Below are 27,928 nucleotides of genomic sequence, written 5' to 3'. Positions count from 1 at the left end.
GATCACCGATGGGTCCCAGCCCAGGGATTGACACTTGGCACCTTTGATGTGTGTTTGCGGAACAGAAGAGCCCAGAAGATCTGGGACCCACCACAGTTCCCTCAGCCAAGAGTCCTTGGGGCAGGGACTGGGTTCTGGTCACCTGTGAGTCCCAGGTTTCAGCCCATGTAAGAGATCCTTGCAGGAAAGCTATCACTGTGCTCCTACTGGAGGCCTGGGGAAGGGGTCAAGGAGTCAGGGAGTCAGGGGAACCCACCTCAGCCTGGGAGGGAGGGACCAAGCCCATCGACAAGTGGATCTCCTATACCTAAGTCTTATCAACCCAGGAACTCCTGCTACTGGCGTGCAAGGAGGGATGGGGTCTAGAGCAGGCTCAGGGGCACTGAGTCCCTGGGGGAGTCTCGGCCACCTCTCCGAGACCCTTTGCAGTGCAAAGGGTTTTGTAGCCATTAAAATACTGTCCGAGTACTGCTTGATTTTACTTACATAAAGTACAAGACCAGGCAAAAGTAATCCATGCAGTTAGAGGTCCCGAGCGTGGCGCCCTTGCAGGGAGTGGCTGGCAAGGGGGAGCCTAGAGTGTGTGGCTGGGGATGCCCTGCTGCTTGGTCTGGGTGCTGGCTATTTTGTGCCAATAGGTCTTACGAAAATGTATTGATCTGTGCACTCACGACAGGTGCACTTTCTGTGCGTACTTACACTTCAATAAAGTTTAAAAACTGTGAACAGAGCTGAGACTAAAACAGCAGTAGCAATCAGGCCCACTCCCCTTTACGGAGTCCTCACCCTCTGGGGGCTGGGCCGTGTCGTCCTTTACCCTCTAATCACTGTGAATGGGGGTGGGGCGGGGAGCCGGAGCAGGGCTCAGGGGCGGCCGTCACCCGCGCCCCGCGTCCCGGAGCGCCCGGCCCCCCGGGATGGCACCTTCAGGCCAGGAGAAGCAGCGGCCTTCACGCCCCTCTCCAGGACGAGGTCGCTCGACCCCCTCAGCACGTCTGTGCTTCCAGTTGGGGCTGGGCTGGGCGGGCCCCCGGGTGGCACCCGCACCCCGTCCCTTAGGGGAGGAGGGGTCCGCGGCTCCCCGCCCCCCGCAGGCGGGGCGGCCCGGCTCCTCCCCCCGCCCACCTGCCCCGCCCCGCCTCCCGCCGCGAGGGTCCCGGCTGCGCGCGCCGCCCGCCCGCCCGCCCGCGCCCCCGCCATGGGTGAGTGCGCCCCGGAGCGGCCGGCCCGCCGCGCAGGCCCCGGCAGCCACGCCTCGGCCGGGCTCGGTGGCGGCGCCGCGCGGGCGGGCGGGCGCGGGGCCGTGGGGGGAGGGCGGCGGGGCGGGCCGGGGGGCGCCGGCCTCGAGCAGGGCCCGGGCCGCCCGAGCTGTCGCCCGCGGCCCCCGGCCTCTGTCCCCGCATCCCGCTGGCGGCGCGCGGCGGCCTCTCTGCCCCCCTGCCCTGCCCCCGGAGGGAGCGGCGGCTCGGAGGGGCCACCTTCAGGGTCCAAGATGGACAGCGGGGAAAGGGGGGTCGCCCCCGGCCTTCGGGGGATGCCTGTGCCTGCAGGGGCTGACGTGGAGGGCAGGGTTAGGAGGGGGTCTCGGACCCCTGGATTTCCCCTCCCCCTCCCCCCGCAGCCCTGCCGGGATCCCCCAGGAAGTCTGGGGCCCCCACAAGGTCACCGAGCCCCCGCCCCCCACAGACTAGTGGGACAGACAGACGGGGCAACTTATTTCCAAAGTCGTATTTTCCCGGTGGAATCTGGATAATTTCCCTGGGGAACTGCATCAAGAAAAGGGCTCTGCAGACAGATCCCGTGCAGATAAGTTGGCGTTTGAAAGAGAAAGGGACACTGACCTCCTTTGAAGGGAGGACTGAGGAGACCGCCCCACCCATCCTCTGGCTGGGAGGCCACAGGGGCCCTGGGGAGCCTGGGTGCCCCTGCCGGACTGATACCCTCTGCTCCTCCTCTGCAGACGACCAGAGCCCAGCCGAAGAGAAGGGACTGCGCTGTCAGAACCCCGCCTGCATGGACAAGGGGCGGGCGGCCAAGGTAGGGAGACTGGACAGCCTGGGGGCACTGGGGGCGAGGGGACAGGGCTCTCACTGCCCTCTCTGTCCAAGCACGGGATATCCACGGGGGCCCTGGCAAGGACGCAGTGTCCTCTGGGTTCAGGGGTGGGTACGGCCACACGGAGGCAGAGGGGCTGCCCTGGTTCAAGAAGAGTGTGTGTGTGTGTGTGGGGGGGGGACTTCTGCAAGAACGGGGGGAACGGGGTGCCCCAAGCCCTTTGCTGCTCTGTTGTCCTTGCAGCAGCCCTGAGGGGACAGCAGCTGCAGCCCCATGTCACAGATGAGGAAGCTGAGGCTCAGCAAGGAGAAGTGGTCCCCCGGGGTTCTGTTCCAGTGCCCTGCTGACCCTTCCTGCGGCACCTGGCTATTCTTCAGGCCTGAGCATGGGTCTGGGACACTTTGGGACTTGATGAGTGTGACTGTGGCCACGGGGATGATAAAAGGAAGAAAGGGCCAGTCGGTTTGGCTCTGGAGCTGGGAGTGGGGCAAAACAAAAGTTAGGGAGAAAGGGGGCAAGAAGAAGAAAGACAGTAAAAATGCTGCCTGGCACTTCTGCCTGTGACGCTCCAGCCCTGTGCCTTATGTGCTCTGTGGGGCAGCTCTGCAGGGAAGGCATTGTCACGCCATTTTCTAGATGAAGATACCAATGTTCAGAGAGATGGTGGGACTTGGCTGAAGCCCCAAAGCTGATGAGATGGAGCCAGGGTTTGAACCCAGGTTTACCCCTCCCAGCACACATTTGAGTGACAGTAACTCAATAATAATTAATAATAATAGTAATATCTGCCACAACTTAACTATATCAGGCCCAGGTGCTGCGGACTCAATGACTCTTCCCTCTGGCCGTCTGAGATGGGGCCTGTCCTTATTCCTACTTATAGAAGGGGAAACTGAGGCTCAGAGAGGTAAAGTCGGAGAGCTGGGATTTGAATGCAGTACCCAGGTCTGTGTAAAGCCAGAGCCATGTTCCTGACCCCTGTGCAGCTCAGCTCTGCCAGTTGCAGGAAATTTCACATGCCGCTCTCCCACCTGCCAGCTCCCCTACTCCCTACCTCTACCCAGAAACATGCACATTCATTTTGCACAGGAGGACCTTGGTTAGGAGGAAACTGGAGGACTGTTCTGGGGGTAGGGAGAGGAGGGGGCGGCCTGCAGTTGCCGTGGTCACCGGGCAAGGAGGCGGCTGTGATGTCAGATACAATCTGCGGGCACGGATGGTGTCTGGCATTGGGCTCTGGCGTTGGCTGGTTGCCTCTCTCCCAAATGGGGGTTCCTGGCAACAAACTGGCCTCAGCTCTCGCAGCTTACATCCTGCCAGGGGCCTGCAAATCCCTGAGGCCCTTGCCTGCCCTGAAGGAGTGGCAAGGGGGGCCAAAGCCTTCCGTCCCAGCCTCTCCTCTGGACAGCTGCTCCCAGGGCAGGCCTCCAAGCTACTGCAGGCAGGGGCACAGGGAGGAGGCCTATGAGAAGAGACTGGGTCTCTGGAGGCCTTCTGCAGCCTCCAGACCTCAGCTCCAGCCATGTCCTGGCCTGCCTGGAACTCAGCACAGCTGACATTGGCCTCAGCAGCCAGAGGGTCACCCAGCCTGCAATTGGGAAGTCTGGGTACTGTCACTGCTGGGACCCCCTTAGGGACAAATGGCACAGACTCATTGTGGGGACAAAGATGCCTGAGTGATCAAAGGCAGGAGGGCCAGTCAGGGAGGACATGCTGGAGGAGGTGCTCTCTAATGGACGTGAAAAGGTGGATAGGTAGAGCAGAAGGCAAAGGCGGTCCAGGAAGGGGAACCGCCCAGACAGAAATGCAGAGGCAGGGGCTGAGAGGAGGTGGGGACATTCAGGTTTGGTGAGAAAGAGGAGCAAAGAATGCACAGAGGGTGGCAATTAACCCTTACTGACTGAACGTGTTTGTGTGCCAGGAGGGCGGTAGGGAGCCCTGTGAGAACCTCAGGGGAAGCGTGTTGCTCTTACTACCTCATGGCACGTAAGGAAGCTCAGAGAGGTGAAGGAACTTGCGCACATCACACAGCATGGCTGGCAGTGCTTGGCCTGCAGTAAGGCTTGTCTGATCAAGGGCCCCATTCTTTTTTTTTTTTTTTTTTTTTGTGACCGGTAAGGGGATCAGAACCCTTGGCTTGGAGTCGCCTGCACCGCTCTCAGCCAGTGAGCGCACCGGCCATCCCTATATAGGATCCGAACCAGGGATCCGAACCCGTGGCGGGAGCGCCACTGCGCTCCCAGCGCCGCACTCTCCCGAGTGAGCCACGGGGTCGGCCCAAGGGCCCCATTCTTACTCCCCAGGATGTGACTAGCGTTTTGGTGGAGATGACTTCATTCATTCACCACATCAGCTTTGAGCATGTGCCAGTGCCAGGCCCAGTTCTAGGCCCTGGAGATTTCCAGGGAACAAATGGGATGCTCCTGGAGCTGCCAGCCTAGCTCTGCCGGGAGGAGGCATGGGAAGTGAGGACGTGATTGGCCAAACTGGACCCCAGGCTGCCTTGGGGAAGGGTCACCTTCAAATAGAACTGGATCCTTCTGCTTCTGGGTCCATGCTAGAGGTTTTGTTTGAGGCTCTCCTGGGTGCTGTGGCTTCTGAGATGAATCAGCTGCCCCACCCCTACTTCCTGCCTTTGGAGTTCACACTGGGAGGAGGGGGAAACCAGGATGGGCTTCCAGGAGGAGGGGGCTGGAGTGCTGAGGAATAAGGAGGTATTGAGGTGGAGGACAGCTGAGTGGGCAGGGGAGGGAAGTTGGAGGCTGTAAGGAGTGAGTGAGGCCAGGGAGCGTGGGAAGAGGGGAACATGGGGAGAGGGACGCAGGCTGGACCAGGACCTCCCTGCATGTCCAGGTGAGAGGTCTTGACTGTATGCCACGGACACCCCAGGATAGAAGTGGTGTCCCCGCCTCTCCCCAGGATGAAGACATGTCGCGTAGCCCATAGCTATGAGCTCCAGGATCAAGCCCACTCCCTTCCAGCTGTGTGACCCTCGGCAAGTCATTATACCTCTCTGAGCCTCAATTTCCTCATCTGGAAAATGAGGTTTCTAGAGTCATAGTGAGGATTAAAAGGGGCCCCATTTATAAAGCGCACAGCACAGAGCCCAGCACGTCATAGGTGTTCAAGGGGATGCTAGCTATGATCATGTAATTCATCTACTGTGCAGCAGGAGATTAAAAAGTCACCCCTAGACTTTGGGCATGCCCCCTGTACTCTTTCTGAGATCTGAGACCTCCTGGGTTCCATCCCAGACGCCACCCAACCACGCCCGGCTAGACAGATGTTTATTGCACGCCATAAACAGATGTTGTGTCCCCAGGGCAGGTGGAGCTCAGAGTGTGGGGGAGAGGGAGGAAGTGGTCACTGTCTCCTGCCCTCACCGGACACCAGAGTGAATGCCAGGCAGCTTGACGACGTTCTCCCCCTGTCCTCCTGCTAGGTGGCTGTAGGACAGTGTCTGGACTCCCTAGGTCCTTGATGGGCTCCCTTGAGTTGGACACTCTCATCAAAGACTGCTCAGGACAGCCTTTGTGACCTGGGGACATGGAGGAGGGCTTACACCGGACCACAGGGGACACTGGGCCACCACATTTGAGGGGTCAAAAGACTCAGGGGTATTTATCCTGGAGATAGGAGCCTCAGGGTATAATTTTCCCATGAAAGTAATGATTCTGGCAGCCACCATTCGGCACCTGCTGTGTGCCAGGCCCTGGCTGAGTGCTGCACGACAGGATCCTCATGTAATCCTCACGCCCACCCTATGCAGTAGGGACTCAGCTGCCTCCAGTTTATTGACAGGACACTGAGGAGCAGGAGGTGAAGTGACTTGTCAAGGCAGGACCAGGACTCAAACCAGGTCTGCCCATCCTCCCATTCCTAAGGAGCCGTCAGGAGGAAGGGAGGGGAATTCCATATGGCTGCAGGGCCTGGACAGGGAGGCGAGTTTTGGTTCAGTGTAGGGAAGAGTTTCCAGCAGCGGGAGCTATTCCCCCAATGTGGAGGTAGCGAGCACCCCGTCCCTAGACATACCCAAGCAGAGGCAGAAACGGATGACTAGAGGGACTGCAGTGTGCAGTGCTGGGTGGATTTGATGACCTCAGAGTTCCCCTCCAGCTTAACAATGGGCTGTGAGGTGGCAGTGATGAGTCAGGGGTGTGCGTGTGTGTCTAGGGGAGGGGTGGCCAGGAAGGGGTGGGTCTGAGATCCCCGTGCAGAAAGAATGGGCAGGATGTAGTGGATAATGGGCAGAGGGAGTCACCTATTCTCCTGGGCAGTGCTTTGGGGGTAAGAGGCGGGAGACCAGGGTTGGGGGATCTTTGGAGGTGATGGTCCCTTTAGATGACAGTCAGCTGTAGACAGGTGGTAGTCTGGCAGGACCAGAGAATCAATGTGAGGGGGACTCCTGGGCTTTGGCTAAGTAATTCTGGCGGGGAGCAGGTGAAGGCTTGGGACACCTGGCCCAGCACGTAGGGACGGAGGAGAGGAGCTGCCCTAGCGTGAGCCTAGCCCCCAGCAGGAGTCAGTGCCGCCAAGGAGGGCAGCTCCTCTGGGACGGGCACTGGCTGTCTGGAGGTCCTGGGCTGGTGAGGGGCCAGCGGGATGGTGGTATGGTGGTGTAGAAATGTTGAAAGTGTGGCAAAGCGCTGTTGGACCCGAACCGCGGCCAGGGAAGAGGGGGTGTGTGTGTGTGTGTGTGTGTGTGTGTGTGTGTGTGTGTGTGTGTGTGTGTGTGTGTGTGTGTGTGTGTGTGTGTGTGTGTGTGTGTGTGTGTGTGTGTGTGTGTGTGTGTGTGTAGGGGTGTGTGTGTGTGTAGGGGTGTGTGTGTGTGTAGGGGTGTGTGTGTGTGTGAGTGAGTGAAGGGGTGTGTGTGTGTGTGTGTGTGTGTGTGTGTAGGGGTGTGTGTGTGTGTGTGAGTGAGTGAAGGGGTGTGTGTGTGTGTGTGTGTGTGTGTGTGTGTGTGGTGTGTGTCAACCCCTGTATCCCCACACACTCCCCCCACCCCAGTCCTGAGCGCTGGGAACCACCAAAATGTGGAATGGTCCCCATTTTCAGCTGTGCCAGGCCCAGGAAGAGAAAGGCAGGCTGTTTCTGGGGCACTGCGGAGGGTGAAGTTCAGAATCCAGCCACTTATAATGCAGCAGAAACGAGCCTGGCTGGGTCGATACCGGGGTGGGCTCGGCCTGCGGGTCTCCTTGCCTGGTCCCCCTGGGGTCTCCTCTCGCTGGCCAGGGCAGCTTCCTGTCGTGGGCACTCGCCCCAGATGGGCAAGCTGCAGTCTTCAAGCCTAGGTTAATGACCAGGGACTTTGAACTTTCTGGAGATCTGTAAAGGGCCGGTCCGCTTGGGGACAGCGACGCCCCCCACCCCCTCCCTGAGCCTGGACCCTAGATCACCCCCAAGCCTCCTGCCATTCCCTGGGCCGCGGGGCCACTCCCTGGCCCCTCCTGGGCCCCTCCGCTCCCCCATCCCAGCCCAGCGACAACGTTGGTACGTCCCGGCCCGCCCAGGTGGCAGCGCCCGCGCGGCCTACCGTAATTCCCCTACCTCCGGCGCCCCCGGTAGGCGCAGTCGACTGAGCCCGCCCCGCGGCTCCGGTCCCCTCGCCCCGCGCGGCCCCTGGGGCTCGGGCAGTCTTGGTCGGAGCTCCAGCCACAGGCGAGGAGACCCATGTCCCTAGGTGAGTTTCCTGGGGAAGTGGGGGCTGGGCTCCAGGCGGGGTGGGGGCTGGGCGTCAGGACACCCCTGAATTAATGAACAGGATCTGGAGTCGAGGGTCCCATGCAGTCCCAGTGGGTATCCAAGGTCCCACCTGGCACTACGTCCACTTACTGGAGGATGGAATGGGCTCACGGGCCCGCCTCTGCCCCAGTGAGTCTAGGGTGGGGTCTTCTCAGATAGGGCCCTGAGGACTCTGTGGGACCCCGGCCCCTGGGTGGGGGCTGTTGGTGGGGTGGGGGATCCTGGAGGGGCCTTGGTCCGCGGGGTGGCTGGGAGATTCTGCCAACCCTGCCCCGTCTGGGAGTCCCCGAGTCTGTCCCAGGCAGGAAAGTCCTCTGAAGGCCGGCAGAGGGCGTGAGAGGCTGCACCTCGGGCAGTCTGGGTGGAGCCTGGCACCTGCTTGGGGGTTGGAGATGGGGGTGATCTATGAACCCAGGAGAGGCCCTGGCCCACCTTGATGGAAGAGGGTGAAATGGAGGCCAAAGGGGTCCCTGGGCCCTAGAAATTCCTCAGTAACCTTCTTCAAGTTTGGCGGGGCCCTGGGAGTATTTTAATGCTCCCCTGCCCCTTGGCCAGGGTCCAGGCACACACTAGGACCTAGCAGCCATCTCTAGATAGTAAATTCTAGAAAACTGGCCAGTACCCTCTGCACAGGTGGGGAGACAGGCCCAATCGGGGAAGGGCAGGGGTGGGTGGGCCCCAGAGCCAGGTCTTCTGAAGCCCAGGCATATGCCCTCTTTCCCCGCTCCCTGCCAAGGACCCTTCTGTGTGGCACTGGGGAAAGGGGTGCCCAGATCATGCGCTCTGATGTCGTGATGCCAGGCTCCAGGGCCTGGCACATTTGTGCAGGTGCTGGGGAGGAGGTGAGGTTCACAGACTGCAGCCCCTCCCTCTCTGCAGCACTGGGTTCCAGCCTCTTGCATCCCAGCCAGGACCGCTCCCTTGGGAGGAAGGGGCCTTGCTGGCGGTGGGCCTAGCCTGAGGAGAGGTTTTCTGCATCCCTGCCATCTGTCCAACACAGGGCCAGGCCTTAGGCAGGTCGTGCCTCCAGGTGGGGACAAGAGGTGAGGCCCAGGCCTAGGGGAAGGGAGAAGCCAAATGGCCCTTGCCGAGTGAGCCTGGCAGAGTGAGCCTGGCAGAGCGGCCTGCCCTAGCCAGCCCGCCCACGCACGCCACCTCCACCCTTCGATTTCCAAGGTGGCGGGTGGAGCCTTGGGACCAGCAGGCTCCCAGGGGAGCTCAGCCCTTGTGGAAAACCCCTGGGTAGGGGTGTTCTTCCAGCCAGGGAGCCCCAGCTCCTGGTTCCAGGCCAGTCTGCCGCGTGCAGGTCGTGGAGCAGGCTCCTGATCTGACCCCAGACCTTTGGCCTCTCCTGGACAGGGAGCTTCCTCTCCCACCCCAGGCCGGGCTGGGGCCCCAACCCATTGTGGGGCAGGGATGCCCACAGGATCCCTGCGATGACCTCTGCTTTGCTGGGGTTGGGGAGGTGGAGATGGGGGAGAAAAGCTGGGGGAGGGGGGTCTCTACCTTGGAGATTCCATTATTCATCAGCCTCAGCATCTGGTTTCTGGATATCAGTTTCAACAAGCCAGCCCTGACTCATGAGCCTGAAGCTGGGGCTGGGCTGGGGATGCGTCTGCTCCCCAGGGAGTCAGGCTAGGACCTCTTGGGCCTGCTCATGAGCTACTTTAGCTTCCTGCTGTAGAAAGGAGGCAAGAGCCTGAGACCCCCTCCTCCCCTCATGCAGGGGCTGGGGGTTCTTTTCTCCCCATTTCCCTCTCATTCTTGGCCCTGGGCAACGGGGCCCTGGTCCCCTAAGTAGTGGTTTCCCACCCTGGCTGGCATACCCAAGCAGCAGCATGACTCAGGGATGCTCAGGTGACCTCTGGTGACCTGCCCCAGCCCAGCCCTGATGGTCTCCACTTGATGCCACCTGTTACCACATGCCAGTGGGATCCCCCAAGCTGGCTGTGGGCTCTGCCCTCACCCCAAGAAGGTGGTCCACAAGGCCCTCCTGCCCAAACCACCACTTGGCTGGTCCATGCCACCATTCCTGCCCTGTGCAGAGGTCCGCAGCACAGGCATCCCCTTCTCCACTTACCAGCTGGTGACTTTGGGGAAGTCACCTAACCTTTCTGGCCTTAGTTTCTTACTCTGTTAGGTGGGGACAGTAACAGTATCTCTTCCTTAGAGTCTTTGAGAAGAGTGAATGGGATTTGCTGCCCAAAACTCCTGGGACAGGTGTGACACTTGGGAGTGCTTAATGGAAAGTAGTTGTTTGCTTGGGTGGCAGGGGCAAGGGGCCTGGCAAGAGCACCAGGATTTGAGGTGGAAACGTATGTGCCCAGTGCCAGTGGGCCCAAGGTCATGATGCTAGCAGGAGGGAGAGGACCTTTGGTCCAGCAGTGGGAAGGCTCTGTTGACCACTGGCCACAGGAAGGGATGTCTTGGCTGGAACCTTTCCTGCCCCCCATGTCCTTCTGCAGCATGCAGCCCCTTCCTCTGTCTTCATCCACCATTCATCGATCTAATCTACACTGAGCACACCTACTGGGTGCCAGGACCAGTCTAAGTGCCCAGGACATAGTGTGAGCCTGACAGCCGAGGCCCCCAGCCTCTGGAGAGGGTTTTGTAGCAGGGAAGGGCGATAGTGAAGATGTGAACAAAGAAATAGCATCAGTTCAGGTAGTATTACATGCTAAGAAGGAGATAATTCAACTTAAAGGTTCGAGAGCGGGAAGGTGAGGAGCTGTTTATTTTGAGGAAGGCAACATTTACGCTGGGGTCTGGTGCTAACTGTCTGAAGGTTAGGGGCACCTGCAATTCCAGAGAGAGAATACAGAGGTGAAGGCCCTGAGCTTAGTGAATCGTAGGGACAGAAGGAAAGCCAGCGGGAGGACCGCCATGTGAGACCAGATAGGAGGCCAGGTGGGAGCTAGGCCACGGTGGGGTTTTATTCTAAGCGAGATGAGAAATATTAGTTTGCAAAAGATCTGCCTGTGGTGTGGACAGTGGATGACTTGGGCTTTGGGAACAGAGGCGGCCCTTGAAGGCTTCCAGCCCCTAATAAACTATTGCCCCCTCCAAGCTATCGGCGCCAGCCTGTTCGCCAAGTGGTCATAGCAGGCGGTGTAACAATTCAAGGGTTGGGATCTCCTTGCCCTCCAGCCTCCAAAAAAAAGTCAGAGACCTTCACTCAACTCCCCCACTCCAGCCTCTTTCCCCATGGAATCAGATGAAGGAGGAACTGTCTGGAGGGGTAGGGGGGCTGATGACAGGCAGCATGTCCCCCTTGCCCTTGTGGGTACTAAGTGTCCCAAGGAGGCCATTCCAGAACCCCAGTTGAGAAGACTGGGCTTCAGTCCTGCCTGTGGACTCTTGTCTATGTCACTTTATCCCCCACGAAATGTATGGGGATAATAGTGCCTGCCCCCCATTTCCCGGGAGTGAGTGTGAAAGCCCTTTGACGACCGTGCAGCCGGGACCCCTGCACCCCAGTCCGGGGGTCGGCGTCCTCTCGGGCTCTGGCGAGCGCCCCCTGGCGGTGGAGGTCCCTCCTGGAGCAACAGGGACCCCGGGAAAGAGTGGGGGCTACACGGTTTTCCAGACACCCCCGCCTCACCCTGTGGGACTCCCTCCGCCCTCTCCCGCCCGCCGCCTTCCGTTCGTGGCCCCACGGGAGGTCACAGAGCCTCCTCCGCTCTTTGCCTCCCCCACGGCCTGGGCTCAGGCTCTGGGGGGAGGTCTCCAGGACTGTGGGCGGGGCCGAGGCGACCCCCTGGAGGGCCTCTGAGCTCAGGGTGTGTGGCTGGGGCGGGGGAGCTGGAGTCGGAGCAGAGAGGGGTGCCCGGGGGCTGGCCGAGGAGCAGGGTCCAAGGACCCCGCAGGGACTGTGGCCCTGTCCAGGCCTCCCCGTCTTGTGTTTCCAGCAATCAGGGAGCTCCCTGGGGGAGGGAGCGGGGGTCCCCAGGGTGGGGGGAGGCTAAGGTGCCCTTCCGGCCGGGAGGGGTCCCGGGCATTTGCGGTGGGAGGGGGGTGGGGGTTACAGCAGAGTGGGGGGCTGGGCTGGCGTCAGGTGTCCCGGGCAGGGGCGGGGGTGCTGCAGTCTCAGCCAGGGGGTGTCAGCGGCGCCCCCGTCGCTCCTCTGCCTCCAGCATCTAAGGGGCTCCGGGGGGCCCGGGGCTGGGCGGAGGCGGGGGCTGTTCCCGGCCTGGCGTCCCGCGGGGTCCCGGCGCGCTCGGCCGGGGGCGGGCGCGGCCGCACAATGGCAGGAAGCGGGGCTCCGCGCTTTGTCCGGCGGGCGGCGCAGACCGCCGCTTCCTCCGGCCGCCATGGGGACGGGACCCGGCGTCTCCGGGCGCCGAGCGGCCTCCAGGCCGGGCCCCGGGCTGCCCTCCCGGGACTCCGAGCCCTCCTGGACTGGGGGTCGCGCCTGCGACGGTGAAGGCCAGGTACGGGGGGCGTGGGCCGGGTCCCCGCCCTCAGTCGCCGGGCCCTGCGCCGCGAGGCAGGGGCGGGGATCGGCGCGGTCCCTAAGGCGGGGGAGGGGCCCAGAGGACCGAGCCCCCAGCCTGGGCGTGGGGGGCCGTGGGTGGGGGGACCTGGGGCCGGACGTGTGTCCCCCACCCCTGTGACCCGGGAGGCCAGCCCGCCACCAGCCCCTGGCCTTTTGTGTCTGGGGCTGCCTCAGGACACACCTGTGGGTCCCTGGCCCGCGCCGGCCACCCCTCCCGCTTTCCTTCCTCTGGCCTGGGCCTGCCCAGGCTCCCTCCTACCACGCAGGCCGCTCCTTCTACCTCTGCTATGGCCTCAGCCCTTGCAGAAGGAGGGAAGACTGGCTTCTGGTGCCCCATCCACTTGGGGGGGTCTTGAGCGGACTCCCCATAGGGTCCTCCTTTGTTATTCGTAAAGCCACTATCTTTGGAAGTGCAGTGTGACCTTGCAGTTCAGGCCCGGGGGCTCTCTCCTCCCTTGGACTGAGTCCTGGGAACTTTGGCCCGGGACCCTGCTGCCTGCCTGTCCCCCATTGGCAGGGGAGCTGCTGCGCACAGAGGTGGACATGGTGGGCAGGCACAAGGCCAGGGAGGGGGCACCTGGCTTTAGTGCTGGGGAGACCCTGTTTTGGGGGATGTGTGTGAGGAGGGATGGAGGAAGGAGCAGAAACTGCACAAGGGGACTCTGCCCACCTGCCTCAGCCTCTCAGTTGGGCTCATGGTTCTTCCTGGGAGTTTCCAGAACTTCATTTTCAGACCTGCTCTGAAACACTAGGTTCAGATCCTGGGCCTGGCTCTGGGCGCTGCAGCGAGGTCAGAGGCAGATGTGGTCAGCTAGGGGCTGGGCGCTGGCTCCAGTCAGTAGAAGCAGTTGTAGCAGCAGCTGTCATGTGCTGGTCACTAAAGGAGGGACGGGGCAGGGGGATGGGAGGTGGAGGCAGAGCCTGGGCTGAGGATAGCAATAGTGTAGCGATTTTCATACTTTCTTTAGCAGTAGATTAAGTAAAGATAGAAACCAGAAACCAGGAGCCCCTCACCCCTACTTCAAGCCCCGACAGCACAGCTGAAGAGCACTAGTGAAGGGCGTGGAAGTGGCGGATGCCTGGCAGTCAGGCTGCCATCAGGAATCTGGGTCATAGTGTCCACAACTGCCTGCCCAGAGCCCAGCTCCACAAAAGTCAGCTCCCCTCAAGCAAGTGGGCCCGCTCGGTCTGCCCCCAACTGACTGCCGTTTCTGTGCCCTGTTCCCTTTTCTGTGTGATGGAGTAGAGGGTCCCAGCAGCCAAAACTGTGAGCATCTGACAGATTTCCTCCTGTCTCCATAGCCCCCGGGCTGCCCTGAGGCCAGCCTCCCCCGCTGGCCTCTCCCTTCTCAGATACCCAAGAGATGGTGTGAGTGTGGTTAAAATCTGGGATCTGGAGCTGCACACACTGGCTTCAACTCCTGGCTCCACTGGCTATGTGACCTTAAACAAGTTGCTTAACTTTTCTGAACCTCGCTTTCCTCTTGTGTAAAATAGAGACAGTAATAGCCCCTACCTTGTGGGATGATAAGGCTCTCAGTGCAGTCCCAGGGATATGATGGCCACATTCTAAATGGAGCACATGCTTTTTCTGGCCGCCTCCTCCCTTCTGTCGCTTTCTCTGCTGTCCAGGCCATCCTCACCCTGTCATCTTGGAAATCTCTGAACAGGTTCTGCCCAGCCAAAAACTCTCCACTGCCCTAATTAATAAATTAAGCAAATGTTTATTGAGTGGCGAGGACTGGAGATAGGGCAGTGAATCAGACAGACTAACATTTCTGTCCTTGTAGGGCTGAGGAGGTGTGGAGGCATCAAATTAGAATACGCAGACTGTCAGGTGGTGGGAAGTGCCCAAGAGAGAAAGGAGCAAAGTTGGGGACAGAAGGGCGAGAAGATGACTTTGGAGTGAAGATCTGAAGGAGGGCAGGGAAGACAGGGAGCCAGACTTTTGCTTTCTGGGGGAAGAGCATCTCAGGCCAGGGACTAGCAGAAGCCAAGGCTCAGAGGTGGTGGCTCGCTTGAAGGAGCATGTCAGAGATGGCCCAAGTGGCCAGCAGTTGTAACAGTGACCTGGGATGGGACAGCAGGATGGGCGGTCCCTGTATGGGGACATCTGGGTTTTAGTCGGAGTTGGATGGCACTGTTGGAGGGTTTTGTCTAGGTATAATATGACTCCTCTTTGGACAGGGTGCACTCTGCCTGTCCATGAACAGAGGGGGATGGCTGTGAGTAGGGGGTGGCAGAGACCAGTTAGGAGACCCTTGTGGTCATTCAGCTGAGAGGTGGCTGGGGCAGTGCTGGGCTGAGGCTCAGCTACTGAAGGTGGAGCCAACAGAATTTTCAGACTGACCGCCTGGTGGGTTAACAGTCAAGGGTGACCCCAAGGTTTTTGTCCTAATGTAGTAGTTTCCTGGGGCTGCTGTAACAAAGTAATACCAACTGGCTCTAGAACAACAAAAATCTATTCTCTCTGAGATCTGGAGCCCAGAAGTCTGAAGACAAGGTGTCAGCAGGGCCACACTCCCTCTGAAGGCTCTAGGAGAAGATCATTTCTTGTCTTTCCAACTTCTGGTGGCCCCAGATGCTCCTTGGCTTGTGGGTGCATCACTCCAATCTGTGCTTCCATCGTCACAGGGCCTTCTCCCTGTGTATCCTGTCTCTGTGTCTCTTCTCTTCTAAGGACACCAGTCATGTGGTTACTCTATACTCCATACTTTATGATTACACACTCCAGTGAGCAAATCTTAACTAATTACATCTGCAATGGCCCTGTTTCCAAATAAGGTCACATTCTGAACTACTGGGGGTAGGACTTAATGTGTCTTTTGTAGGGGGGCACAATTCAACCCATAACACCTAGCAACGAGATAAAAGCTGCTATTAATTGAAATGGAGGGGCTGCAGGGAGACGCTCAGGAGCTCACGTGTGGACGATATAAGTTTGAGATGCTTGTTGGAATCGGAGTAGAGGGCTGGCTGGTTAGCTCACTAGGGAGAGCATGGTGCTGGTAACACCAAGGTCAAGTGTTCAGATCCCCATACTGGCCAGCTGCAAAAAAAAAAAAAAAAAGAAAGAAAAAGAAAAAAACTCCAAGCAGAGAGCTGAGGAGGTGGGTCCAGAGCCCTGGGAGAGGGCCCGATGGGAGATTTAACTTTGGGAGCCCTTGGCACACAGGTAGTGTTTCAAGTCATGACAATAGACCAGTCACTAGGGAGTTAATGTAGAAAATACATAAAGTGGAAGGTGGGGAGATGGGCAAGAAGCAGCGGAGGGGACTGGGGTGAGAGAAAAATAGGGGGCCTGGGCCCTGCCAGGGAGGAGGCAGCTGGGAGAGGCCACCTGAGTCAAGTTCGGTGGCTTGAGCCTCGTGTGGATGAGGGGCTGAGGGAAAACAGTGAACTAGACAGTCTTCACAGGCAGCCATTGTGGGGACATCGACTTAGACAGAGGTCATCAGTGTATGTGAAAGCCCCTGAGGGTGAGATTACTGGGGAATAAGACATTTCAAAGTGTCACCCCACAGAGGACTTACTAAATACCAGGAGGAAAAGAGACTTTACAGATCCCCAGATGATCTGCTATCACGGGTGCACTGACAAGAACACAGCGCCCGCTCTGTGGTGTCCCTGTCCAAATGCTCAACTATTTGAGGACCACCAGCTAAATCCACGCTGCCAGACTGTTGTCTTGGATGCTTCAAAAATGTCAATGTCACGAAGACCAAAAAAAAGGGGGGAAAAGACTAGGGAGTTTATTTTTTTTCTAGCAGTTGGCCTGTACAGGGATTTGAACCCTTGACCTTGGCGTTATAACACTGCGCTCTAAGGGGAGTTTATTCTTAAAGGGGTAAATAGACACAACCAGATGCCATGTGTGAACATTGATTGGATCCTGTATGGAGTAAAAAATCTATAAAGCACGTTATTCAGACAGTTGGGAAAGTGTGCATGTAGATTGTAGATAGACTGTCTACCAAAGTTCAGTTTCCTGAACACAACTATCATAAGGGGTTTTGTAGGAAAAGGCCCTCGTGCTGAGGCGAGGTCATGATTTCTGCACCAGGTAAGGGTGAAGAGGAGGAGAGGCAGAGAGAGAAAGCGGAGGTGGCAGGTGTTAGCGACCGGGGGATCCAGAAGGGGGTATCGATGTCACTGTGCTAGTCTTAGCACTTTGTGTTGGTTCGAAATATTTTAAAATGAGAATTGGGAGAAATAAAGAGAATGGGAGGAGAGAACTAGGAAGTTTGAGTGTAGATACCTGCTTTACAGACCTTAGTTATGAAGCAAAGGAGGGAAACAGCCATAGCTAGAGGGTGAAGGGAGGCCAGGACGGAGAAGCGACAGCATGTCAGTATGCCGACGGGAATGACCCGGTGGAGGGGAAACGATGTGGGGTGGGGAGAAGGCAGACCTGTCCCTGCTCCTCCCGCTGGAGGGGCGCACCTGGGAGGAAGGACTGGCCTCACATTGGAGCAGGGTGGTTCATCCGAAGCCCCTGCGGCCCCCTGGCAGGTGGGTGGGCGTACAGGTGGGAGCTCACAGGCCTCCTTCCAATGGCTTCTGTTTCCTGGGAAAAGAAGGAAGCAAAGTAGTCAGTGGGGAATGAGTTAGGGGCGGCCTTTTCAGGTGTGGGACAGAGAAGATATGAAACAGTTATCCGTGAGGGTGGGGGAGAGTAGATGGGGCCATACGGTAAATTAAGGCTCAGGTCACCAAGCAATGGCCCAGGCACCTCGTGGCACTGATCTTTAGGAATCAGGTGGAGTCTGCTGTTCAGGGCCCAGGCAGGCCATAAACTGAGGGCAGAAGGCCTGGGCAGAGAGGGTTGGAGGGGTTTGCCAGAGCTCAGGGTGTCCTGGTTCCAACACTGAGCTGACAAACTGAATAGCAGCCTCAAGCTTCTTTTTGGGGGTCCCTTTCTCCCTGTGCCCCAGGAAGAGGCTCTGGTAGCCCCAGCCTTGTGGTTAGGGCACAGCTTTGCTTTTCTCTGCATCCATAGGGAAGGACACAGAGTAGGTGCTTGCCAAGTGAACTAACGAGCCTGAGGCACCCTGCAGGGAATGGGCGGTTGGATGATGAGAGGCAGTCCGTGCAGGCAGCCACCTCCCCATCCTTGCCCCACAGGTATGCCACCACGTGGACTGCCAGCAGCTGCATCGGCGGGGGCCTCTCAACCTCTGCGAGGCCTGTGACAGCAAATTCCACAGCACCATGCATTATGACGGGCATGTTCGCTTCGACCTGCCCCCGCAAGGTGAGAATGCAGGGGGAGGCCCAGCCTGGCCCCTAGAGCTCTTGGGACAGCTCTGAACCCCCAGTCTGAGGGGACAGCGTTTTGGTAGCTGTTGGAACCGTGATAGGGCCACCAGAAACACAAGAGTGGACTCTAAATAATGAAATCCAAGTATGTTGCAGTTCCTTTTATTCCACAAGTTTTTTAGCAAGATTACAAATCGGGGGACTGTGCCCCACATTGAGGGCAGGCCCATCTCCATCGGGTGCCGTGTTCTCTTTGCTGGTTCTCACCTGCCGAAGTTGCCCCTGCCCCTGTCCTCACAGGGAAGTCCCTTTCTTTCCAGCTCTGCTTATCCTTGGGGCACATCCTCTAAGCCAGGCTGTGGGCCTAGCGAGGTAGTGTGGGGTGGGGGCAGAGGGTGGATGGGCAGGTCAGCAAGAATTTGTAGCCGGAAACAAGAAACCCCTCCTGCTGAATAGGGACCTGGCCCAGGCCGGCGCCCCACCCCCCTCCCCGCTACCAACTGGCTGTGCAGGGGTGGCTTGTCTCCTTTCCTAGCTGATCAGAAGGACAAAAGGACTCTCCCCCTCTGCCAGGGCCCCCTGGGACTTCAGGTGTGTTCGCAGCAGTGGGGGAGGGGAGACCTGAAAGAAAGACCCGTGCATAGACTTTGGTCTCCACTTGCAGCAATCCCAGAGGCAGGGCTTCATCATCCTTATTTTATAGACAGGCAAACTGAGGCCACAGGTGGATTTGTATTGAGGGCAGAGCATAACCTGGGCTGTCATCCCAGGGCCTTTGTGTCCTTTTGGGCCTGGGGGGAAATATATAACAATGACTGAGCTCCTCGCCTTGCAGAACTGAAAGGCTTTAGCTACTTGCCGGGGGGGTTCCAGGGGTAACAGCCTGCAGTCCCTTTGGAGATGGCTGTGTTGGAGGGATAAGGAGGGGCCAGGAAGGGAGCAGGCACAACCCTTCCCACTTTTGTCCAAAGGCTCTGTCCTGGCCCGGAACGTGTCCACCCGGTCATGCCCGCCACGCACCAGCCCTGCAGTGGACTTGGAGGAGGAGGAGGAAAGCTCCATGGATGGCAAAGGGTAGGTGAGGGATAGATAGGTGGGCCGAGCAGATACCTGGAGAGTCCCAAGCCTGGGTGTCAGATCACAGATACGGGGACCAGATACTTTGGTGCCTTCCCCCGGAAGGGCTCATTGGCAGACCCCTCCCCACCCCTGATCCCTAGAGGTGGAGCCCCGGGCCAGCCTCCAGGGTGTCTGGAATCAGACACAGACACCTGACTAGGTCCCATTGGGTGTTACTCCTATACTGGCCACCAGAGGGCGAACAACCCCATGTGGGCCCAGCCAGATGCACCTAAGTTACTTGTCACCCGGGGTGAGTGACGGGTAGAGATCCAGCCAAGGCCTCCCCTCCCTCACATCCCACCCTGGTGAGGGCCCACTGGCACCCCAAACCTCTGTGCTATCTGCTCCCCTGCAGGGACCGGAAGAGCACAGGCCTGAAACTCTCCAAGAAGAAAGCAAGGAGGAGACATACAGATGTAAGGAGCCCCCAGGGCTGGCAGATGGGGGCTCCCAGACGGCCCCTGTCCCTCCCAGGCCCTTTTCTTTCCCTGAGGTGGGGTCTCCCTGCTGTCATCTCCAGGACCAGGGATGGGGTCTGCAGTGAGTGTCCCTCTCTGCCATCCTGCCCTGCAGCCCAGTGCTGCCCACCTTAGTCCAGGTGGGGGATGCTCCAGGAGCACCCGGGGTGGGAGGGGCCTCCCCGGAGGAGGAGGGGTGGAGAGGCCCTTGGCATTCTCTTCCCTGCTGGTTCCCAACATGGACCATAGGATGCGCGATGAGGGGTGACAGTGGAGAAGCTAACGGCCCCGTGTCCTCCCAGGACCCGAGCAAGGAGTGTTTCACCCTGAAATTTGACCTGAACGTGGACATCGAGACAGAGATTGTACCAGCCATGAAGAAGAAGTCGCTGGGGTAGGACCTGGTGGGGCTGAGGGCAGTTGATTTTCTGCAGGTGTGACCATTTGTGTCTGTGTAGTAGCCTGTGCATGAACAAGTCCCCACCTGTGGACAGACCTGTGCAGGTGTGGAACATGACAGGGTCTGTGCACCTTTGCATTCCAATCATGTATGCAGGGCCTAGGCCTTGGTGTAGGCAGGCGTGTGATGGGTCTGCCCTGGTGTGCAGATGTGCCTGTGTGATCCTGTGTGTGCCTCCCTTTTCCGTTGTGAAAGTGGGTGGAGCTGGGGCTCTGGATGGGGCAGGGGAAGTGTGACTGCCCCCGTAACACACATGCCTCCTGTCCTGGGGGCAGGGAGGTGCTGCTGCCTGTATTTGAAAGGAAGGGCATTGCGCTGGGCAAAGTGGATATCTACCTGGATCAGTCCAACACGCCTCTGTCCCTCACCTTTGAGGCCTACAGGTTTGGAGGCCACTACTTGCGGGTTAAAGGTAAGCAGCAGGCTGCACAGGCAGGCTGACAGGGTGGGGTGGCTGGGGCCTAGCTGAGCCTCCGGAAGATGGGAGCCCTTCCCAGGCTCAGGTTCCTATTGGCCCTGTCCCTGAGCAGGCTCATTACCATACAGGTGTCTTTGCTGGGTGCTGGTGGCGGGTGCTGGCAGGGCGCGGCTGCGGGGGAGGGCGACAGGCCTTGGTTTGGATCCTGGAGGGAGAAGGGACTCTGGGCCTCTCCTCCACCAGACCTGGCGCTGAGAGACTCTTGTTGCCCCACACGTGCCCCAGCCAAGCCGGGGGATGAGGGGAAGGTGGAGCAGGGTGTGAAGGACTCCAAGTCCCTGAGTCTGCCAATCCTGCGGCCGGCTGGGGCCGGGCCCCCGGTGCTGGAACGTGTGGACCCCCAGAGCCGCCGGGAGAGCCTCGACATCCTGGTGAGGAGGAGGGGCTGTGTCAGGGCAGGGGGTGGGAGGTGCCCAGGCTGGATTCTCAGCTCTGGGTCCTTCGCTGCCCCTTCTTGGGGCTTTCATTTCCTCTTATGGGCAATGGGACTGCTTGTGAGACTAGGGGACCCTCTCTGGATCTAACCATATCCCAAGGTGATGGGCCTTGTCTCTGAGAGTCTTGTAGTGCCCAGGGGGTCAGTGCATGTGTATGTCTGAGTGTGAGGTGTGTACATGACCGAGCAGACATGCGAGCATTTGTGCTGGGAAGTGTGAGTGTGTTGTGGGACCCCTTGGGAGGTGTATTTGTATGTGCATCGGAGTGTGTGCGCTTCATGCTTGTGACGGGGACTATAGATAGTCCAGGTGTATCAGTCTCTGGACCTTCCAGCCTCCAGTCATGTCTGGGTCTCAGGAGAGGTGGCACCCTAGGGTAGGGATGCAGACACCCTTCCCCATTCCAGACTGGCCTGAGGTCCTGCAGATGGGGGTTGGGGGGTGGCTGGCCTTGATCATCCCTCCCCGGCCAGGCTCCCGGCCGCCGCCGCAAGAACATGTCAGAATTCCTGGGGGAGGCGAGCATCCCTGGGCAGGAGCCCCCCACGCCCTCCAGCTGCTCTCTGCCCAGCGGCAGCAGTGGGGGCAGCGACAGCTGGAAGAACCGAGCAGCCAGTCGTTTCAGCGGCTTCTTCAGCTCAGGCCCCAGCAACAGTGCCTTTGGCAGGGTATGTGGCCTTGTGGGCCCTGGGGCAAGGCAGCTGCTGGCCCTGCCTCCTGCCCCTGACCACACGTTTCCTTCCAGGAGGTGGATAAGATGGAGCAGCTGGAGGGCAAGCTGCACGCCTACGGCCTCTTCGGGCTGCCCAGGCTGCCCCGGAGGCTGCGCTTCGACCAGGACTCCTGGGAGGAGGAGGGGGACGATGAGGACGAGGATGAGGACAGCCCCTGCCCGAGGTTGGAGGACAGCTGGCGAGAGCTCATTGATGGGCATGAGGTGAGTACAGTCCGCAGCCCTTCCCTCCCTCCTTGCCTGTGAAAGGGGGACAGCCCTGCAAGGACCCAGTGTTAGGATGTTCCGTGGCACAGCCCCACGAGGCTGCTGTTATCATTAGTGCACTTTGGGGAAACTGAGGCTAGGTGAAAATGGTGTACTGCTTCGCTGCTTTAGTGGCAGAGAAGGGCCTAGAACTTGAGCGTCTCAACTGTAATCTGTGTGATGGCAAGGGTGACCCTGGCCCTCTTGAGATCTCCATGTTCTCACTAGGAAGTTGCATGCAAGGTTGCTCACCCTCCACTGGCCATCCCAATACACTCCAGGGCTCCAGGTTGACCCACCCTGTCCTCCTTCTAGAAACTGACCCGGCGGCAGTGCCACCAGCAGGAGGCGGTGTGGGAGCTTCTGCACACGGAGGCTTCCTACATCAGGAAACTGCGGGTGATCACCAACGTGAGTGTGGGGTTGCAGTGGTCCCAGTGGCCACTCCCCCTGCCTGCCCTCATGCTGTCTTTCTGAGTGGCTGAGTCTGAGCCTTTGCAGAAGGAGCAGGTGCCCAACAGTGGAGAGGGGGGCAGGAAAGTAAGAGATGGGCTGCACTGGCAGGTGACCCCACAGGCACCTGGGAGGGGCTTCCAAGTTTGCCAGGTTAAGCTGAATTAACACAGGTGAGGCCTCATTCTTTTCCTCATCATTCAACGGCTATTTCTGAACACCTGCTGTGTGCCAGGTGCCCAGCAGCCCACACCTAGGCAGGATAGAGTGGGTAGGCCCTGTGGGCATTTCGGCTCCAGGAGGGGAGCACCTGTCCTGGGCTTGGAGGTTCAGGGAGGTCTTCGTGGGGAGAGGAAGCACCGTCTGAGGCAAAACCCGGAGGCTGGGCCAGGGTAGAGGGGAGGAGAGAATTCCAGGTGAGACCAGGCTGCAAGGCCAGACTCCCCAGGGCTGCCCTCCAGGTGGGGCCAGGGCAGGGTGACGCGCACGTGCACTATGGGGGCTGAGCCTTTCCTTGGGGCTCCCAGGTGTGAGGGCCAAAGGGTACACCGTCTTTATCCCTGGCTGCTCCAGGGCCCCCCGGGAAGAGGAAAGGGTAAGGGAGAGCTTGAGAGTCTGGGTGGGGGTTCTGGGCTGGAACCCCCTTCCCAGCTGTAGCATCCCTTGCCCCCACAGCTGTTCCTGTGCTGCCTCCTGAACCTGCAAGAGTCGGGGCTGCTGTGTGAGGTGGGGCAGGGCCTGGGGGCGGTAGTCGGAAGGGGCGGGGCCTGGACCCGGGGCGGGGCTCGCCGGCGGGGGCGGGGCCGAGCGCACCTCCCGCCCCGCCCAGGTGGAGGCGGAGCGCCTGTTCAGCAACATCCCGGAGATCGCGCGGCTGCACCGCGAGCTGTGGGCCAGCGTGATGGCGCCGGTGCTGGAGCGGGCACGCCGCACGCGGGCGCTGCTGCAGCCCGGGGACTTCCTCAAAGGCTTCAAGATGGTACGGGCGGGGCCCCCACGGCAGGGCTGGGGCGCCGAAAAGTCTGCATGGCCGGACGCTATGTGCCCATCACCCCCAGCCTTTACCCTGCCCAGTGGCCGCACATGAACCCCAGTGGCCAAGGCGAGGAAACCCCCCCGGCCATCTGTCTACCTTTGCCACCTGGCCGCGGTGGTCGCTCTAGCTGAGGCTCAGTGTCCTCACCTGGGGACGGGGATGATAAGCTCGTCGTCCCCTGGGGTGGTCGCGGAAGTGCAGTAGGAAGCGCGGGAGCGCGCGGTGACCGCGCTGTGCTTCTGCCCGGGCCAGTTCGGCTCCCTCTTCAGGCCCTACATCCGATACTGCATGGAGGAGGAGGGCTGCATGGAGTACATGCGCGGCCTGCTGCGCGACAACGACCTGTTCCGGGCCTACGTCACGGTGAGGGCGGCCGGGCGGGCTCCGGGGCGGGGGCGGGGCGGGGTGGGGCCTGCCGTGAGCCCCGCGTCCCTGCCGCAGTGGGCCGAGAAGCACCAGCAGTGCCAGCGGCTGAAGCTGAGCGACATGCTGGCCAAGCCCCACCAGCGGCTCACCAAGTACCCGCTGCTGCTCAAGTCGGTGCTGCGGAAGACGGACGAGCCGCGCGCCAAGGAGTCCGTCGTCACCATGGTAACCGGGCGGTGGGCGGGGTCCTGCAGGGCTGTGGACCCCTCCCGACCCCCCACCCCCCGCCTGAAGCCCCGTTGCCCGTCCGCAGATCAGCTCCGTGGAGCGCTTCATCCACCACGTGAACACGTGCATGCGACAGCGCCAGGAGCGCCAGCGGCTGGCGGCAGTGGTGAGCCGCGTCGACGCTTATGAGGCGGTGGAGGGCAGCACCGACGAGGTGGACAAGGTGGGCGCACGGGCGCATGGGTGGCCCAATTGGCAGCCTGGGACATCCTGGGAACCTCGCTGAGGACCCCAAGCTGAGTTGGGGGTCAGGCCCTGACCTCACCTCCCACTCCGTCCCCAGCTCCTGAAGGAATTTCTGCACCTTGACCTCACAGCGCCTATCCCCGGCGCCTCCCCTGAGGAGACACGACAGCTACTGCTGGAGGGGAGCCTGAGAATGAAGGAAGGGAAGGACAGCAAGGTGACTGAGGGGACATCCCGCACCTAGGGCCCCTGACCCACCCTCTCCTGCCCTGTGGTTTGGTACCACCCTTGGTGAGGACCTCCTGGGCCCCAGTCAGTTGGGTGGACACTCAAGACCTAGTGACTTTGTGGTCACAGTGAGGGCTGATTACCTGCCCTCAGTTTACTCTGCAAATACAGCAGCAATGTCTTGGCTTATGGAGGTGCCAGTCTGGTCCACCTGTCAGTGCCCCTGGGTTCCCTGTGGGAGGGAAGGGCACATTCTACAAGTGTCCAGGACCCATCCAGAGCCTTGCTACTGTGCTATTCACCCTTCAGGCACTGGGTAGCCCAGAGTCTGTAAATCGTGATTTTAAAATCATCTCCCTTTACTTCTTTTTAACGTTGACTTTTATTGAGATAACTCGTAAATGCACGTCTCAATGAAAGAGAATCGCCTTCTCCTTCATTTTAGTTTGACTTGAAGGTTCATAGGAGTACAGGAGACATGGTTGATGCAAACCAAGTTCCCAGGGGAGGGTGTCGCAGCAGCCCCAGGACCCTGGCTCTGATGGCCTCTCCTGTCCCCCATGAATGGACCCCTCCCCCCAGATGGACGTGTACTGCTTCCTCTTCACGGATTTGCTTTTGGTGACCAAGGCAGTGAAGAAGGCAGAGAGGACCAAGGTTATCAGGCCACCGCTGTTGGTGGACAAGATCGTGTGCCGGGAGCTGCGGGACCCTGGTGAGGAGGCCTGGCCCCCTACTCCTGGTCAGGGGCTGTGGCCTTGGCTGACACTGACGCAGGCCTTCCCTTACCAGGCTCCTTCCTCCTTATCTACCTGAACGAGTTCCACAGTGCTGTGGGGGCCTACACATTCCAGGCCAGTGGCCAGGCCTTGTGCCGTGGCTGGGTGGACGCCATTTACAATGCCCAGGTGAGAGCAGAGTGGTGTGCGGGAGGGCAGGGCAGACTATGGGGGCTCTGCTCACAGCTCATTCTCCCCTGCACACTTCCACCCCATCTGCAGAACCAGCTGCAGCAGCTGCGCGCACAGGAGCACCCAGGCAGCCAGCTGCACCTGCAGAGCCTAGAGGAGGAGGAAGAGGAGGAGGAAGAGGAGGAAGGCGAGGAGAGCAGCACCTCTGCTGCCAGCTCCCCCACCATCCTGCGCAAAAGCAGCAACAGCCTCGACTCCCAGCGCTGGTATGTTTGCTCAAGATCACCCAGCAAGTCACAGCGGGACAAGTCCCCAGCCCAGGACTACTGACCCCAAGACCATTAACACTGGGCAGGGCCCGGCCACATCCCCTTGCTCTGAATGGCCTCGTGTTGTGAACCTGTGGGGGCTGTCAAGGGGCTCTGTCTTGCAGGAGTCCAGGTGGGAAGGGCAGTTTTCAACTTGAGTGCCAATGCCAATCCATTCGTGGTGGCTGCTAGGAGCACTGTGCTGAGGATTCTTAGACCTTATCCAGCCCCAGCAGGAAAGAGTGCTGTGATCCACTCCTGCTGTCTGCTGTGGGCACAGGTGTTGGAAGATCTGGCATGTGTGGCACATGCTGCCATCTCTGAGCCTCTAGCTCCTGGAGGGCAGAGGCTGTAAACCTCAGTGATCGCCCAGAGTGGGGCTGCTCCTGGGCATCTAGGTTTTCTGTGGCTGACTCTCCTCCTGGCCCCACAGTGCCTCGGATGGCTCCACAGAGACCCTGGCCATGGTAGTGGTGGAGCCTGGGGAGACATTGTCCTCCCCCGAGTTCGACGGCGGTCCCTTCAGTTCTCAGGCGGATGAGACCTCTCTCAGCACCACTGGTTCATCCGTCACACCCACGAGCGAGCTGCTGCCCCTGGGCCCTGTGGACAGCCGCTCCTGCTCTGTGGACTCCGCCTATGGCACCCTGTCCCCAACCTCCCTGCAAGACTTCATGGCCCCAGCCCCTGTGGTGGAGCCAGTGCCCCAGCCCCCAGAGTTACTACAAGCCCCTTCACTCCCACCCTCCCCCCGCCTCCGCCGCCGAATCCCTGTCCAGCTGCTACCCCGCCTGCCCCACCTCCTCAAGTCCAAATCTGAGGCCAGCCTCCTCCAGCTGCTGTCAGGGGCTGCCATCCATGGAGCTCCCCTGGCCCCCAGCCGCAGCCTTTCAGAGCTCTGCCTGGCCACTGCGGCCCCTGGCACTAGAACTCAGGGCTCCCTTCAGGAAGCTGGGCCTGGCTGGGATTGCCAGGGAGCACCTACCCCTAGCAGTGGCCCTGAGCCCCCAGAGCCTGAGGACAGAGGCAGCTACTTGGCTGGGGAGCCTGCAGGCCCTGCCAGGAGGAGTGGCAGAGAGCTGCCCTCAGGTGCCTTGCCCAAGGTCCAGCCTGAGCTCCCCCCAGGGATCTCTGCCCAGCACAGGAAGCTGACCCTGGCCCAGCTCTACCGAATCAGGACCACCCTGCTGCTTAACTCCACGCTCACTGCCTCGTGAGTGCCCTGACCTTGGGTAGAGGGCAGGTGGCTCAGTGTGCTGGCACTGGGGGCACAGTCATGACTGGGAGCATGGGCATTTGGGGATGGTAATGGAGAGGGGACCTGAGACCCATCCCAGTGCCTGGTCGTGGGGTCCATGGCAGGCAGCAGTGAAGGGGCCTGAGGATTGCAGTGGGAAGAAGGTGGCCAGAGCCACTCTGAATGGCATCAGCCAAGGAAGGACTGTCTCTTCCCCACCCCCCTGCAGGGAGGTCTGAGCAGAGGGAGGCCCCCAAGGGTGCCGTTGACCAAGAGACAAGCAGACAGCATGCCTCCTGGGGTGTGCCAGCACCTGCTTCAGCTGCTGCCTTGTGTGTGCATGAGCCGGAGTGCCTGCAGGACTCCTGCCTACAGCCCCCGGCCCAATTTGCACTTTGCCAGACTGGATGGAGTGAAGGAGGGCTCAGTAGAGCCCCAGGCCCAGGCTACAGTACCCTCCCCCACGCCCCATACACCTATCCAGGCAGTCCCTTGTGCCTAGTCCCTAAAGTCACTATCTCTAAACCTCTGGGCTGGGCTCCCAGGCTATCCTTCCCACCTCCACCTTCAGCTGGCCTCACGTGGGCCATGCCCACGCCCCGTCCCCCTCCCTCCCAGTCCCACTGGCCACCCCAGGCTTCGGTTGGGATCTGTATAAAGTTGCATATTTATTGAGATTTTGGTTCTTTTATAAAGACTTGTATATACTCCACTGGAAAGAGTCCTTTGCTTTTGGAGCCCATCCCCCTCCTGCCTCGGGTGCACTTGAGCTCTGGGGCAGGCACCCCTCTGTGCCCCTGTGTCCCTCCACCTGCAGTGGGGCTCCAATGGAAGACACTGTGGAAAGCAGCAGGGAAGTAACAGCGGGGTGGTGGGGTGGTGAAGGTGCGTGTCACCCAAGACCGAGCCTCTTCCCCTGCCGCGGCCACGAGGTGTCCACCATTAGAGCCCCTCAGGAGGCGCCTCAGGGCCCTGCTGTTGGGCCACATGTCCAGGGTGGGGGACATGTCTCAGGCTCTACCTAGGATGAGCCCTCCCCTGTACCCACGCCCAGGCGAGTTCTCTGGGGAAGGTGGGTCTTTTCAGGTACTTTTGGCCCATCCCCTCCATGGCTGGGGCGCTGAGGCCCGGAGAGTGGAAGTCACCCTGGCTCCACCTCGCAGTGGTGGTTCTCAGGGTTAGGGCCAGACCCGGGCTGGGGACCTGGACGCAGCTCTGTCCTCTGTGTGCCTCGTGGCAGCAGGCAGCCCGGCGCTTCCCGCCTCTGCCTAGGGCCTGGCCGCCAGGTGAGCTCAGGTGCGTCGAGCGGCGCGGGCTGGGGGACTCCGGGGACGTCCCGTTCCACTTCCAGGGAACGGCGGCCCCGCCCTGGCCCCACGCCTGAGGCGGGCTCTTCTCCACGGCGCGGGGCGGGCCCTGCGGGGCGGAAC

General features: G+C 60.1%; 1 protein-coding gene across 8 annotated transcripts; it reads left to right on the top strand.

Annotated features, from left to right (window-relative positions):
* The first annotated feature begins 1,925 nt into the window (after nt 1-1,925).
* PLEKHG5 (pleckstrin homology and RhoGEF domain containing G5) lies at nt 1,926-27,657 on the top strand. Of its 8 annotated transcripts, none has more exons than XM_063104320.1 (21): nt 1,926-2,037; nt 17,417-17,546; nt 18,523-18,625; nt 19,029-19,089; nt 19,434-19,525; nt 19,867-20,003; nt 20,295-20,440; nt 20,980-21,174; nt 21,252-21,443; nt 21,801-21,896; nt 22,614-22,664; nt 22,768-22,917; nt 23,227-23,337; nt 23,416-23,565; nt 23,654-23,791; nt 23,912-24,031; nt 24,625-24,757; nt 24,835-24,950; nt 25,044-25,219; nt 25,695-26,474; nt 26,728-27,657. In XM_063104320.1, exons 1-21 carry the CDS (start codon nt 2,014-2,016, stop codon nt 26,735-26,737), a joined length of 3,111 nt encoding a protein of 1,036 aa, XP_062960390.1. In that variant the 5' UTR covers nt 1,926-2,013; the 3' UTR covers nt 26,738-27,657. The 8 variants fall into 8 exon arrangements, with proteins under 8 accessions (XP_062960390.1, XP_062960389.1, XP_062960391.1 ...); XM_063104319.1 differs by having other exon boundaries at nt 20,253-20,440; XM_063104317.1 differs by lacking the exon at nt 1,926-2,037 and adding an exon at nt 12,108-12,227.
* Nucleotides 27,658-27,928: the final 271 nt, after the last annotated feature.

The sequence above is a fragment of the Cynocephalus volans genome, chromosome 8, assembly GCF_027409185.1.
Source record: "Cynocephalus volans isolate mCynVol1 chromosome 8, mCynVol1.pri, whole genome shotgun sequence".
NCBI lineage: Eukaryota > Metazoa > Chordata > Mammalia > Dermoptera > Cynocephalidae > Cynocephalus > Cynocephalus volans.
The sequence above is the reverse complement of the archived record's forward strand: the minus strand, read 5'-3'. Positions and strand labels throughout refer to the sequence as shown.

What these genes read in the sequence shown, in the direction of transcription:
- PLEKHG5 (XM_063104315.1), top strand. Translation starts at nt 12,108, where the DNA reads ATGGGGACGGGACCCGGCGTCTCCGGGCGCCGAGCGGCCTCCAGGCCG. An exon ending in AGCTCATTGATGGGCATGAG is followed by an intron (nt 21,444 to 21,800) that starts GTGAGTACAGTC and finishes TCCTCCTTCTAG; the next exon opens with AAACTGACCCGGCGGCAGTG. An exon ending in AGTCGGGGCTGCTGTGTGAG is followed by an intron (nt 22,665 to 22,767) that starts GTGGGGCAGGGC and finishes CGCCCCGCCCAG; the next exon opens with GTGGAGGCGGAGCGCCTGTT.